Below are 15,984 nucleotides of genomic sequence, written 5' to 3' on the forward strand. Positions count from 1 at the left end.
TCCCTCAGATCTACAGAGCTGGTTGGAGATGAGATATGAAATATTCTGGTGGTACTTTTCCAGAGTCTCTTTTAGAGGAAGTGGTACTGCAGTCTGTTTCCCAGAAAGCCTGTTGGACTTTAGCTCTGATAAAATGGCAACAAAGGGGTCAGAACTTTCACATATTTGGTTTATATGAATAAAAATAATGTAAGATATATAGAAGGACATTAGATGCAGCTCATTTTACAGTTAACACAAGAAAGTACAAGAATCTGATACATGAGAGCAAGTTAAATATACGTAAAGGTTGCATTCAGGCCTATATGCACATGCAGGCAACAGCACATGAAGAGAAAATACAGTCAGGGTAAAGCTGTGCACAAGGTCGTACATTTCCTATATGCATGATACTTATGTTTCAGCATGGGCACATAATGAAAGTGATGATGATTTTGAGCATAAACCACAAAGCTCAGGAACTCACATTGCAGTTTTATGTTTGCATTATCGCTCTGAAGGTCAGGTTGAAAAGAGACTCACAAAAGAAAAAAATGTTGGCATCCTGCCTTCCCAGCCTCCTCCCAACTGAGGGTAAATTTCCAAACTTTGGTTCCTCCCTCACTCCGCCTACTTTCACTTTCCCATGTGATGGAGGAGGGAGTGTTTGTGTTTTGAAACCACACGTGTGGCGTGTTATAAAGGCTGACAACACTCATGCTTCATTAGAATTAAAGCAAGACACAGAAGTGAGCACATCATCTCTCAAGACATAAAGAAAACTACTGTCTGACTCTTCAAGATGGTGAAGGAGAGCAGCAACGGGAACTCTGGTGAGACATTTATTCTTGGTCTTCAGCCTGTACAGAGAACTTGATATGAAATTTATGATAATGCTTTAAATGTCAATAAGATCCTCTGTTAATCACAGTTTGTCAAGTTATATTTAGCTTTCAATCCAAATTAACATATGAGTTTTGATGGGGTTTTTTTCAGCTAAACTTAAGACTAAAACGAAATATGTTATTTTACAATTTTACATTTTAGTGATAAAAATTAGTAAAAATTACTTTTTAATGGTAGTGACAAACAAAAAAAACCCAGAAGCGAGCTGTTCATACCCAGGTCTTTTCTTATCAGTTACAAATGCTGTAAAACCGGTGATAAGCAAACAGAGAGAAAGCCTCTAAATAAATAGGAGCAGTTAGGGATTTATGACCTGTGCTGTAAAGTGTGAAATAAAGGAGGCAGCTAGAAACTATATGATTTACTGGAAATGTTCAGCTTGTCACTGATGGGTAGTAAGTCCCTAATATAGTTTAAAAAAAAAAAGTTGTTGCTTAACGCTACATATGTGTGAGTCACACCTGCAGGATACATCTGTGTGTTCACAGCTGCCTCGTGGATTAATCACTCTTTGTAACTCGTCTATTGTCAAATAAACAAATCTCTTTATTGAAAACAGTGTAAACGTCAGTTATTTATCTTTGCAAGAACTTCCCAGCTTCTTGTTGTTGTGGATGTCTGTAACAATCATGAAATCTGTCAAAATTATTCCCTGTATGACAACATGGCTCACGTGACAAGATTCTTAACTGTGTTTTTGTTCCTTTTACAGATATTGGATCAGAGACGTCACACAGGTGCGGCCTGTCCTGCCTCGGTCCTCTGACCTTCCACCCCCGTGTTGTGGGGGACATGGTCCGCCTCAGCCAGGGGTGTCGCCTGGCAGAGAAGACGAAGAACACATTTAAGAATGGCCTGGTGTTCAGCAGCCGCCCGGTGAAGATCCAGGAGAGGATTCGTCTGAGGGTGGAGAAAGATTCATTCAACTGGCATGGAGCTCTGCGTGTGGGCTTCACCACTGTGCCGCCCTCAGCCAGATCTCTGCCTCTGCCCCTCATGGCCATCCCCAACCTCACTGACACCCAGGGGCACTGGGCCGCTCCTGTGCACGAATCCCTCTGCAAAGCAGGTTCAGAGTTGGAGTTCTGGGTCTCTGCTGGGGGCAATTTATACGTCACAGGCAACAACAGTGAAGAGCACAAGCTACTAACAGGAGTGGATCTCAGCCAGCCACTGTGGGCCATGATAGACATCTACGGACAGACATGCTCCGTTTTCCTCCTGGGTAAGTTTACTATGAATAGCAAATATGTTTCGTTTGTAGTACAGCCTGTTTTTCTTGTGGTTATTTTTTTCACACGCTCTGGCAATGCAAAGTAATTGTTTGATTGTCATATAAACAAGATGTGATTAATGCTTCTACTCTTTGCGGCAGGTTCAGAGAAAAGAAATCTGTTTCGCACCAGACGGTCCTGTCCTGCACCTGAACGCCTCACCTCACCTGATGTTGACAGCCACTACAGTTTGACATCTGATGTCTCGAGCCTCTGTGGAAGCAGTGATGAAAGCATCTCCTGTCTTGACATGGACGAAGGTAAGAATGAGTCCCTTCAACCAAACAACTGCAACTGATTTCAGTGTTGTGCACATTTTTAACCAGAGAGAACTTTCCTTTAATGTCAGTGTTGTGATTCCTGTTTTGATCACAGGTGAAGGCAGCGGCTGTGTGGTGTGCATGGAAAAACAGGCCAGAATCACTCTGCCTTGTGGCCACCGGTGTTTGTGTAACCAGTGTGCCTCCAGGGTCTTCCAGCAGTTTGGCACTTGCCCGCTGTGCAGACACAAGATCAGAGCTCCATCAGAGGAGGGGAGGTGTGTCTCAGGGCTGCTCTGAGCTCCCAGACACCAGGCGGGAATCACCACCGAATACAAGCTACTGATTGACTGTGACAAAAAGAAGAAAACATTGAGTAGCACCTACTGAACGTGTCCTGATTGAAGCCAGGAACTTTTGTCATGTGTCTCTCAACCCTCTCTTCCTTCTTATGTAAATGTTGTACAGCATGTGTAAGATAAGATGTATAGAGATGCTGACGTGAAGATACTATGCACTGGTGTATTTTCTCATGATGTGAAAGAAAGAATACTGTGAAACTTTGCTGCTTGAAAACTTTTATTGTGATTGTTAAATAAGGATACAGACAAACATGAATCCTTTTTGATGAAGACTATCTATGATGCACTAAAAGCACATGTAAAGTAATGTATATTTACTGTACGGAATATTTTGCCTATTTGATGGAGTAAATCTAATTATTCTTGTAAAATTATATTTTTATATTATTTGTTTGTCTAAATATGGCTGTAAAAATAAAATGGATTATATCTTTCACAATATTGTCTTATCTTATTCTTATCTTCGCTGAATGTGTTGTTATGATATCTATTCTAAAATGTGTGTGATACAAACTCCTAAAACGTATGTGTCTATTATCGTATACAGTTAATATATATTTCTAAAAATTTATTCAGTGAGAATTATTTAATTTAATAAGTGAATTTGACAAAACAGGTTGACCATGAGGGAGATTGCTTTGTCAAGACTGAACTGTGGAGCTCAGAATAAGAGCATGTTTTTCATGTTGCAAAGAATTATTTCTTATTTTGAAAATAGATACAATACTAGCACAAACAGGAGCAAATACACATGTGCAGACCACTGATGAAACGAAATCTACAGTGATAATCTTTAGTCAGGTTGCAACAGGAGCTAAATACCTTACATTACTTTGTACCGTTTTTGCACGCAGCTTATCTCCAGAGGGTTCTTCAAATGTGAAAGTGCAACAAGCAGCCAGTTTCGTTATTACTTGTTTACAGTTATAGCTATCAAACCAAAATAAACAATATCACTGCAGCAAATGATTAATGAAGCTGGTTAGGATAAAACGAAATACAGACATACAAGTGTTTATAGTTTGACCTTGAGGATCAAAAGTGGCTGACGATGCATGAAATGAGCACCATCAGCACCAAATGTTTTAGGTCACTTATTCACATTTTAACTGATGAAGCTCAATCAGGACAGATTGTCTTCGTGCCCACTATGCTCACAGGAGAATTATGAGACAATTGACACCTGGGCACAGACATGCAAAAGGCTCCACCACCTCCTGTACATAGGAGCAAGACACACAGAGTTGGTGGTGGTTTTATCTCTTTACCTTTATCTTTGTATTTTTGTTTTATTTTGTGTCTCTTTGTAGTGATTTTGTGTCTTTTTTGGTTGTTATGTGTCTCTTTTTGGTTGTTTCCCCCCGTTTTGTAGTTATCTTGTGAGTCTTTGCAGTTCCTTTGCATCTCTTTGTGATCTTTTTGTGTTTCTTTGTGGTCATTTTTTAGTCTCCTCCTGGTTGGTATGTGTTAATTTAATTGACATTTTTCAGATGAAGCCCAGAGGGGCCCCTGGCACTTTGGGCCTGTGTCTGGTAGGCCCATTTAGTAATCCAGTGGTTCTCAAATGGTGTGCCAATCTAGGTGTGCTGTAGGATTTTGTGATAGCCACACATTATTACTGCAATATTCAACTGGGCCTGTACAAAAAGTTATGAATGATTTTTTAACTAACTGTATCAGTATGTTGTGCACCCATTTCCTAATAAAGAGGCAAACTCTAGCTTTAATTTGATTTAATATGATCACATGGAACCTATTTGTCGTTGTCTGTGCACTGGGATTATCAGCATGTGACTCATTAGAAGCCCTGACTGGCAGCCAGTGTGAGGGATGATAACATTTAAAAGGCAAGGCAAGGCAAGGCAATTTTATTTATATAGCACCATTCATACACAAGGCAATTCAATGTGCTTTACAAGAGAAATATATTAAAAACAATAGATCATTAAAAACATGAGCTAAAAGCAAGAAAATAAATAGTTAAAAACAGTGCAGAAAATGCATTTTAAAAAAAACATAAAGCAAAAGCAACAGCGGACAAATATAAAAACAATAGCTGCAGATTATCCTAACAATAAGTTACATATCTAGTTCACTGGTAAGCTGCAGTAAATAGTAATGTTTTAAACCCTGATTTAAATGAGTTGACAGTTTCAGCCAACCTCAGATATCCTGGAAGTTTGTTCCACAGACAGGGAGCATAGAAACTAAAGGCTGCTTCACTTTGTTTGGTTTTGATCCTGGGAACACTGAGTAAACCTGTTCCAGATGATCTGAGGGGTCTGGCTGCTTCATAACGTACAAGTATATCAGAGATGTATTTAGGCCCGAGACCATTTAGTGCTTTATAGACAAGTAACAAGATTTTAAGGAGAAAGCCTAGAGTGGGACCATAGATTGCTTTATTGCACAGAGCAAATTAGCAGTGAAGACGACCTACCACTGAAAGAAAGGAGAAAAATACCTGTCAGTAGACAGACATGAATGTTACCTGTCTTATTTTTTCTTATTTCTATTGTTTTATATTGTTATCTATTGTTAAAATACAGGTGTGCCTTGAGATTTTGGCTTGCCCTTTGGTGTGCCTTGGGCATAAAATGTTTGAAAACTACTAGTAATCCATCCATGGCTATTTTTATTTCTTCTTTCTGTCTTCTCTGAATTTTGACCCAGTCAGCTGACTGAAGGCGCTCACTCTTTCACTTGCACCAATCAGATTTTGTCACAATCCTCCTCCCAAGGCGAATGAAAAAGGAATCTGAAATGCAAACACAGGCTGGCGTTGTCCTATATATCTTTTAAAGGTGACCCTCATAGTTTGTAGAATATACATTCCAACAGCATATAAAGTCACAAACAACAGCAGATCAAACCAGTAACAGGTGTTGACATCAGCTGCCCTCTAAGGTTCATGATAGACATTTATGCATGTCCAAAATTCTGTCCTGTCAAAAGCTGGTCAGTATTGTAACACAAATCTGATCAGCTGAGATACAAAACTGAAGCAGGTTGTTCAGTTAAGGATTTATGACCTGTGCTGTAAAGTGTGAAATAAAGGAGTCAACTAGAAACTATATGATTTACTGGAAATGTTCATCTTGTCACTGATGGATGAAAGGCTTTTCAAGTAATTCAAGTTGGGACATACTGTATGTGTGAGTCACACCTGCAAGATAAATCTTTGTGCTCTCGACTGGCCAGTGGAGGATCACTTATTGTAACTTGTCTATTGTTCAATGAACAAATCGTTGTATTGAAAACAGTATTAAAGTAGGATTTAGTGGCATCTAGCAGTGAGGCTGCAGAACTACAACTTTTCCTTTGTGCCAGGTGTGTAGTCGAACTACTGTGGCCGATGCAAAAATGCACATGGCCCTGTTTAGAGCCAGTGCTTGATTTGTCTGTTCTGGGCTACTGTAGACTGATGAAAATATGGTTATGAATATTATATTCCATTTTTCCATTTCTGCCAGATGTTTCTAAAAAATTGCACACTAAACCTTTAACATATGTAATTTATGTTTGCACGAATGGGACACCCTCACCTGTTTCTCTAAAGTGAAAGCACCTGTCTGCTACTTTCATTATTACGTTTTATTATTTGATCGTCTGTCATAGTTGTCATTTGTCAGTCAGAATCAGGTTTTATTGATGCAGTAAAGGACGGGATTAATGAGCATCCTGTGAAAATATAGAGAAAACACTGGCAATGTGACTATAATGTGACCTTGAGGATCAAGATATGGTGTTATGGTGTTATAAAATGATTCCTTATCATGAGGTGCATGCAAAAGGCCCCATCACCTCTCCTACATAGGAGCGAGACACACACAGTTGGTGGTGGTTTTACCTCTTTACCTTTATCTTTGTTTTGTCTTTGTAGTCGTGCATCATTTTGTGGTTTTGTGTCTCTTTGTGCTAATTTTGTGCCTGTTTTTTGGTTGTTATGTGTCTCTTTGTGGTTGTTTCCCCCTTTTTGTCGTTATCTTGTGAGTCTTTGCATCTCCTTTGCAGAAAACATTGGCAATGTGACAATAACGTGACCTCAGGGATCAACATACTTTGTTATGGTGTTAAGAAATGACTCTTTATTGTGAGGTTGTTGTGTCAAATGATGTCACTTATTCCCAACAGCAGCTTATTCACAGTTTCTGCACAATTCTGCAGCACGGCTTATTGTTACTACACTGTATTCACGTAGATGCAAAACTTCCCACCTTCTTGTTGTTGTCATTGTTTGTGACAGTTACGTAATCCATAGAAAGAATTCCCTGTATGACAACATGGCTCACGCATCAAGATTCTTAACTATGTTTTTGTTCCTTTCACAGTTATTGGATCAGAGACGTCACACAGGTGCAGTTTATCCTGCCTCGGTTCTCTGACGTTCCACCTTCATGTTGTGGGGGACATGGTCCGCCTCAGCTAGGGGTGTCACCTCACAAGTTACTTGCAGAACAGACAACAATGTGTAAATATAAATAATCATAACTCGTGCCATATAGACATCAAATATGGGGTCCCCCAGGGCTCAATTATGGGGCCTTTGCTCTTTATTATATATATAAATGATTTCATAAATTGCTCACCTATATTATACAAAGTAATCTTTGCGGACGACACAAATTTGTTTCTTTCCCATAAAAATTTACATGAACTGCAAAAATTATTAAATAATGAATTGTTAAAAGTTGATTCTTGGTTCTGTTGCAATAAGTTATCGCTTAATATCACGAAAACAAATTATATTTTGTTCAGCTCCAATAAAAACATACCTTCCAATCATCTCAATATTGAGATAAGGGGGAAAGAAATAAAAAGAGTATGCACCACAAAATTCCTGGGGGTCCTCACTGATGAGTCTCTTAGTTTCAAACAGCACATACAGTATTTAGTAACAAAATTATCTAAATATGTTGGTTTATGTTATAAAATTAGACATTACCTGCCAGTATCTACTCTTCTTAGTATGAGTGAGGGTCCAAAGGACAGAGGGATGTCGTATGCTGTAAAGCCCTGTGAGGCAAATTGTGATTTGTGATATTGGGCTTTATAAATAAAATTGATTGATTGATTAATTGATTGAGTATCTATCGAACTCTATTTGAACCCCATATCAATTATTGTAATGCTATTTGGTGTAACATGTTCCCCAGCCATCTTAAAAACCTTGAAACCTTGCAAAAGAAAATCATAAGAGCCATATCTTGGCCCAGGTTTGATGCCCCTTCATGCCCTCTGTTCCAGCGCTATGGTCTTATTAGACTTGCAGAGTTGAACTACCATCAGAACGCTTGTCTAATGTATGAAGTGGCACACAAAAGAAATCAAAGGCTATGTGAGCTTGTCCCTGTCTGCTGGCCCCTACATGCTCACATTACCAGAAACAAACATCTAATTATAGGAAAAAACAGAAGACTTAAACGTACTAGCTGTTTGTAGGGGCCCGCGCATATGGAATGAGCTAGAGGAAAGCACAAAAATGTTACTATTCTCCTCCTTTAAGAGAACTGTAAGAGAGTATCTCCTACATTCCTACGTCACTTGACACTTAATGATATGGTCCCGTCGGGGCCCTAGATCTGTTTTTGAATTTGGCCGCAGTACACAAACAAGAGGCCTGACGGGGTTAAAATTCTTGACTGAATATGGATATTTACTAGCTTGTGATTCGCTTTATTCGTTGTATGTCTATGGATGTTGAATATGTTGTCTTGTGCATGTTACTTGTCCCCTATGTATTCTAGTCATCTGTAGCTCTGCAGCTGCCTGGTTCACTACTGTCACACCTAATTGCCATTTGTAATCAGACTCCCTCCTAAAAGCTTAAATAGCTTCTTTGGGAGACCTGATTCATGCACACCTTGATGAAGTCCTGAAGACCTAAGTGTATTTATTTTGTGTGTGTGAATAAAACCATCCATTCATTCGTTCAAAAAAAAAAAAAAAAAAAAAAGAAGGACTGGGGTGAATTTAAGAACGGCCTGGTGTTCGGCAGCCGCCCGGTGAAGATCCAGGAGAGGATTCGTCTGAGAGTGGAGAAAGATTCATTTAACTGGCACGGAGCTCTGCGTGTAGGCTTCAGCACTGTGCCGCCCTCAGCCAGATCTCTGCCTCATTATTACTTGTTTACAGTTACAGCTGTAATATCAAAATAAACGTTATCATTGCATCGAATGATTAACAGAGCTGGTTAGAAAAAAACAAAATACATGTACAGGCGTGCAAGTGTTTGTAGTTTGACCTTGAGGATCAAATATGGCTGATGGTGCGAGACAAGAGCACCATCAGCACCAAATGTTTTACAGCACACTTATTCACATTTTTTTTACTTTTTTTTATGAAGAACTGAAAGAGTTTCATGTGTTAATAGCTGTTGTCTGCTGACTTTCTTCATGGAGGTTAAAGGACACTGATGTTGGATCTCACCTTTAGTTTGACATATGCAGATTGTTTTGCAGATTTACATCAATCTTCCCGAGAGGAATGAAAAAGGAATCTGAAATGCAGGCGTTGTCCTTTCTTTAAAAGGTGACCTTCATGGTTTGTAGAATATACGTTCCAGCAGCAAATAAAGTCACAAACAACAGCAGATCAAACCAGTAACAGGTGTTGACATCAGCTGCCCTCTAAGGTTCATGATAGACATTTATGCATGTCCAAAATTCTGTCCTGTCAAAAGCTGGTCAGTATTGTAACACAAATCTGATCAGCTGAGATACAAAACTGAAGCAGGTTGTTCAGTTAAGGATTTATGATCTGTGCTGTAAAGTGTGAAATAAAGGAGTCAACTAGAAACTATATGATTTACTGGAAATGTTCATCTTGTCACTGATGGATGAAAGGCTTTTCAAGTAATTCAAGTTGGGACATACTGTATGTGTGAGTCACACCTGCAAGATAAATCTTTCATCGTTGTATTGAAAACAGTATTAAAGTAGGATTTAGTGGCATCTAGCAGTGAGGCTGCAGAACTACAACTTTTCCTTTGTGCCAGGTGTGTAGTCGAACTACTGTGGCCGATGCAAAAATGCACATGGCCCTGTTTAGAGCCAGTGCTTGATTTGTCTGTTCTGGGCTACTGTAGACTGATGAAAATATGGTTATGAATATTATATTCCATTTTTCCATTTCTGCCAGATGTTTCTAAAAAATTGCACACTAAACCTTTAACATATGTAATTTATGTTTGCACGAATGGGACACCCTCACCTGTTTCTCTAAAGTGAAAGCACCTGTCTGCTACTTTCATTATTACGTTTTATTATTTGATCATTTGTCATAGTTGTCATTTGTCAGTCAGAATCAGGTTTTATTGATGCAGTAAAGGACGGGATTAATGAGCATCCTGTGAAAATATAGAGAAAACATTGGCAATGTGACTATAATGTGACCTTGAGGATCAAGATATGGTGTTATGGTGTTATAAAATGATTCCTTATCATGAGGTGCATGCAAAAGGCCCCATCACCTCTCCTACATAGGAGCGAGACACACACAGTTGGTGGTGGTTTTACCTCTTTACCTTTATTAAGAAGAATTATTTAAGAATTCCCTGTATGTCAACATGGCTCCCGCATCAAGATTCTTAACTGTGTTTTCGGTCCTCTGACCTTCCGCTTCAGCCAGGGGTGTCGACTCACAGAGAGAATGAGGAACACATTCAAGAATGGCCTAGTGTGATGATCCAGAGGAGGATTCGTCTGTGTGTGGGCTTCAGCACTGTGCCGCCCTCAGCCAGATCCCTGCCTCATTATTACTGGTTTACAATTACAGTAATATCAAAATAAACATTATCATTGCAGCGAATGATTAACAGAGCTGGTTATAATAAAACAAAATATAGGCGTGCAAGTGTTTGTAGTTTAACCTTGAGGATCAAATGTGGCTGATGGTGCGAGACAAGAGCACCATCAGCACCAAATGTTTTACAGCACACTTATTCACATTTTTTACTTTTTTTTTCATCAAGAACTGAAAGAGTTTCATGTCTCAGCAGTTCATCTGTTATCTGCTGATCTGCTGCATGTAGGTTAAAGGACCCTGATGTTGGATCTCACCTTTAGTTTGACATATGTAAATTGTTTGCAGATTTAATCTTCCTGATAGGACTGAAAAAAATCATCTACAAACACAGGCGTTGTCTTTTCTTCAGAAAATGACCCTCATGAGTACTGCTGAACAACAGCACGTCAAACCAATAACAGGTTTTGACTTACGCCATTATCTAGGTTAGATAGACATCTGTTCACATTTCATTCACTGGACTGGGTACTGGGTTCATTTCCTGAATGTTGTATAAGCTTTATTTTCTCGTTCATTATTGGTCTAATTTAACCAAAACCCTCCCTCCGTTTACTCTCCCCTGTGACGCAGGAGAAAACGTTTGTGTTTTAAGTCGCACATGCACCATGTTATAAAAGCTTCATGACAGTTCAACCAAGACACAAACGTGAGCACATCATTTCTCAAGACACAAAGAAAACTGCTGTCTGACTCTTCAGGATGGTGAAGGAGAGCGGCAACGGGAACTCTGGTGAGACATTTATTCTTGGTCTTCAGCCTGTACAGAGAACTTGATATGAATAAGATCCTTTGTTAATCACAGTTTGTCAAGTTATATTTAGATAGTCAAAGTTATTTTTATTCTAATACTGAAAATAAGATGATAGTATTTTTTTGTAATTTTACATTTTAGTGACACAAATTTAGGTGAAAAATTATTTCTGAGCTGTAAATATTGACAAAAAAGATCACTTTATGGCAAAAATTATTTAGTATAAATGTAGCTCTTTTCAGTTTAAAAAAATGTATATATGAAGAAGGGAAACATCCCTATTTTCCTGTTTATTTCCCACGGGCTACTAAAAGCCACCATCTGTTCATTCAGAAAGTGATTATTATTGTTAAAAATCTGACTAAGTCAGAAACAAAACAGAGGCGAGCCACGTCTTTTCTTATCAGTTACAAATGCTATTATTATTATTGCATCATATTCGAAATAAACATCTCAATCAATCAATCAATCAATCAATCAATCAATCAATCAATCAATGCTGTAAAACAGGTGATAAGCAAATGAAGAGGGAGCCTTGAAATAAATAAGAGCGCTTAGGGATTTATGACCTGTGCTGTAAAGTGTGAAATAAAAGGAGTCAACTAGAAGCAATATGATTTACTGGAAATGTTTAGCTCGTCACTGATGGATGAAAGAGTCACACCTGCACTTGCTTTCACAACTGGCTCGTAGGTTATCATTTACTGCAACTCATCCTTTGACAACTTAATTTACGTTATGATTGGAGACAGTATTTACTTTAATTTTTTATGAATGGCACACCTTTACTTGTTCCTCCAAAGTGAAAGCACATGTGCGCTACTTTCATTATTAGGCTACTTGTCATAAAATCTCTGCCAGAATCAGCTCCATTGCTGTAGTAAAGTTAATGATTAACTGACTGTTGAATATAGAGAAAACATTGGCAATGTGATCATAATATGACCTCAGGGATCAAGATACGATCTTATGGTGTTAAGAAATGAAGAAATGAATGAAATTAAGAAATTTTTTTTATGAGGTTGTTTTATCAAATGATGTAGGCTCCTCAAAATTTCTGTACAATTTCACAGCACAGTTTATTGTTGCTACACTTCAGTCACGTAGATCCAAAACTTCCCAGCTTGTTGTTGTTGTTGTAGCTGTCTGTCACGTGCACACATTGCTGTGCAGATATAATCTACCTGCTTGGGTACAAACTAATTTACTGTTGCCAAAAAGATTCTTAACTGTGTTTTTGTTCCTTTTACAGATATTGGATCAGAGACGTCACACAGGTGCGGCCTGTCCTGCCTCGGTCCTCTGACCTTCCACCCCCGTGTTGTGGGGGACATGGTCCGCCTCAGCCAGGGGTGTCGCCTGGCAGAGAAGACGAAGAACACATTTAAGAATGGCCTGGTGTTCAGCAGCCGCCCAGTGAAGATCCAGGAGAGGATTCGTCTGAGGGTGGAGAAAGATTCATTCAACTGGCATGGAGCTCTGCGTGTGGGCTTCACCACTGTGCCGCCCTCAGCCAGATCTCTGCCTCTGCCCCTCATGGCCATCCCCAACCTCACTGACACCCAGGGGCACTGGGCCGCTCCTGTGCACGAATCCCTCTGCAAAGCAGGTTCAGAGTTGGAGTTCTGGGTCTCTGCTGGAGGCATTGTATACGCCACAGGCAACAACAGTGAAGAGCACAAGCTACTAACAGGAGTGGATCTCAGGCAGCCACTGTGGGCCATGATAGACATCTACGGACAGACATGCTCTGTTTTCCTCCTGGGTAAGTTGTTGTTGTTGTGCTGCCACACAGCGTGATGCTCTTGCTTATCTGTTTCATGTGTACCAACAATGGCAAGTAATTGTTTGAATGTCATATAAACATGATGTAATAAATGCTTTTACTCTTCGCTGCAGGTTCAGAGAAGAGAGATCTGTTTCGCACCAGACGGTCCTGTCCTGCACCTGAACGCCTCACCTCACCTGATGTTGACAGCCACTACAGTTTGACATCTGATGTCTCGAGCCTCTGTGGAAGCAGTGATGAAAGCATCTCCTGTCTTGACATGGACGAAGGTAAGAATGAGTCCCTTCAACCAAACAACTGCAACTGATTTCAGTGTTGTGCACATTTTTAACCAGAGAGAACTTTCCTTTAATGTCAGTGTTGTGATTCCTGTTTTGATCACAGGTGAAGGCAGCGGCTGTGTGGTGTGCATGGAAAAACAGGCCAGAATCACTCTGCCTTGTGGCCACCGGTGTTTGTGTAACCAGTGCTACTCCAGGGTCTTCCAGCAGTTTGGCACTTGCCCGCTGTGCAGACACAAGATCAGAGCTCCATCAGAGGAGGGGAGGTGTGTCTCAGGGCTGCTCTGAGCTCCCAGACACCAGGCGGGAATCAATTTGCACTCACTGGACAGTGAACTTTGCCTTCTTAATGTTGTAAATCTTAAATTATTTTGGTTCTGTGAAAAAAAAAATTTTTTTTTAATTTTATTTTTTAATTATTTATTTGTTGTCAAAATATGTCTGTGAAAATAAAATATATTTTTTCACAAAACTGCATTTCAGTTGAAGGCATCATGTGATATTTATTGTAAAAAATGTGTGTGTGACTTTTGCACCTGGTATCATCTACAGTATACTCCGAATGAGACCTATTAGTAAAGTTAACAAAACAAGTGAACATTGAATAGAGATTGTTTTGTCAAGACTGAAGTGCTGAGCTCAAAATCAGAGCATGTTGTTCATGTTGCAAAGAATTATTTCTTATTTTGAAAATAAAAGAAAGAAACAATACTAGCACACGGCAGAACTCAGAAGTCTTTGCAAAGTGAAGCAAAGATCCCTGTGCAGACTACAGATAGACCACTGATGAAAATCTACACTCACTAATCATTGCTCAAGTTGCACCAGGAGCCCTAACAAAGACAAAATACTAGTTAATCAGTCATCAGAGACACTGTTCCCTGACTTAACCTAAATACAGTGTTTTATATTATTATTTGCTACATAAACTACACAGCATATCCTCAGAGGGTTCCTCAAATGTGAAAGTACAGCAAGCAGCCAGTTTCGTTATTACTTGTTTACAATTATAGCTATCAAATCAAAATAAACTTAATCATAGCAGTGAAGCAAATGATTAACAGAGCTGGTTATAATAAAACAAAATACAGGCACACAAGTGTTTGTAGTTTGACCTCAAGGATTAAATATGGCTGATGGTGTGTGAAATGAGCACCATCAGCACCAAATGTTTCAGGTCACTTATTCACATTTTCACAGCTTTTTTTCCTCAAGAACTGAGAGAGCTTCACGTCTCAGTGGTTCACTTGTCTGCTGATTTGCTACATAGAGGTCAAAGGACGCTGCTGCTGGATCTCACCTTGTTTGGCATATGCAGATTGTAGTATATACAATCTAGTATCGAGTATACAGCATATCGATAAAGTTGCAGACAACAGCAGATCAAACTTGTAACAAGTTTTGACGTCAGCTACCTTTTAATAGTTGGATCTTTTGAATGGGTTCTATGAGGTTTTTATTTGTAGTGAGTGTATTACATGCAGTTGGTGTCAGTCAGCACACTCCCAGGAGTCTGACACAAAAGCTAAGCAATGTACTGCTGTGGAGGGGTCAACAACCACACTTATTTTAGCCACCTAAAAAATCAATATTGGTTTAAGTGTACGCTATATTTAGAATATTTTCATTGCTTTACCTTGCTGTTAGACAGCAATTTCCAGCGGGGAACTATGGCCATTGTATCACTTTCTTCAAAGCCAGGCTCCATTGACAGAAACAGTTATTTTAGTCAGGAACACTTTTGTCAAAGAAAAATTTATTTCCATTTGCAGTATTGTATTTGGCAGCATGGCTCTGTTCTGGGGCCCCTCTGCCTTTACTCGGGCCTACGCAGAAAGCCTCTTCCACGTGCCTACGTGGAAAGTATTAAGTGGAGAGAGCACACCCCTCCGCCCTTATGCGTGCCTACGTGGACAGCCATAAGGTAGAGAGAGCACACCTGTCTGCCCTTCCACATGCAAATGAGAAAAGCCTGAGGCAGAGAGAGCAAACCTCCCTGCCCTTCCATGCGCCTACATGGAAAGCCTGAAGCAGGGAGAGCAGCAGCAAAGACCCCCCAGGAACAGAACAGAGCAGCATTAATGACAGTCAGAAATGACACTGATAAATCAGATACAGCATAAAAAGGAGGAGCTGGGGTGGAGGCAGGCTGCAAAGTGGCTTGCAGAGGAAGCAGCAACAGTAGGCAGGCCAAAGCAGTTTAAATAGGGCGCCCTGAATAAGATTCGCCAATTGGTTGCATAGAAAGGAATTATATTATCCATCAGCTGACTCCCGTCCATCAATCAGCCGCTCCATCAGTTGATTGGCTCGATATGTTTTTTGTGTGTGTCATTATGTGACTTTGGCATTTAAAGTGGTTAGTCTGGGTTCACCAAAGTCACACAATAACACTAACTATCTAATTGATTGAAGCAGCGGAAGACCAGCAGCTCCAAATTCGGTGAGCCAAAATTACCATTTTTGTCAATGAAGTCCAGTAGTTTGGAAAGAGCATAGATGGGGAACTGAAGCCATCAACAGCTTTCCCATTGGAAATGGCTCTCTGACGTAAAGGTGAAGCGCTGAAAATCATT

General features: G+C 39.7%; 2 protein-coding genes across 2 annotated transcripts; both read left to right on the top strand.

Annotated features, from left to right (window-relative positions):
* Positions 1-656: 656 nt before the first annotated feature.
* Positions 657-3,220, top strand: LOC125890567 (E3 ubiquitin-protein ligase NEURL3). The gene is made up of 4 exons (XM_049579266.1): positions 657-812; positions 1,598-2,110; positions 2,261-2,419; positions 2,535-3,220. Exons 1-4 carry the CDS (start codon positions 782-784, stop codon positions 2,717-2,719), a joined length of 888 nt encoding a protein of 295 aa, XP_049435223.1. The 5' UTR covers positions 657-781; the 3' UTR covers positions 2,720-3,220.
* Positions 3,221-11,178: 7,958 nt separating this feature from the next.
* Positions 11,179-13,885, top strand: LOC125890568 (E3 ubiquitin-protein ligase NEURL3-like). The gene is made up of 4 exons (XM_049579267.1): positions 11,179-11,317; positions 12,591-13,103; positions 13,238-13,396; positions 13,512-13,885. Exons 1-4 carry the CDS (start codon positions 11,287-11,289, stop codon positions 13,694-13,696), a joined length of 888 nt encoding a protein of 295 aa, XP_049435224.1. The 5' UTR covers positions 11,179-11,286; the 3' UTR covers positions 13,697-13,885.
* The last annotated feature ends 2,099 nt before the right edge of the window (positions 13,886-15,984 follow it).

Source organism: Epinephelus fuscoguttatus, linkage group LG6, assembly GCF_011397635.1.
Source record: "Epinephelus fuscoguttatus linkage group LG6, E.fuscoguttatus.final_Chr_v1".
NCBI lineage: Eukaryota > Metazoa > Chordata > Actinopteri > Perciformes > Serranidae > Epinephelus > Epinephelus fuscoguttatus.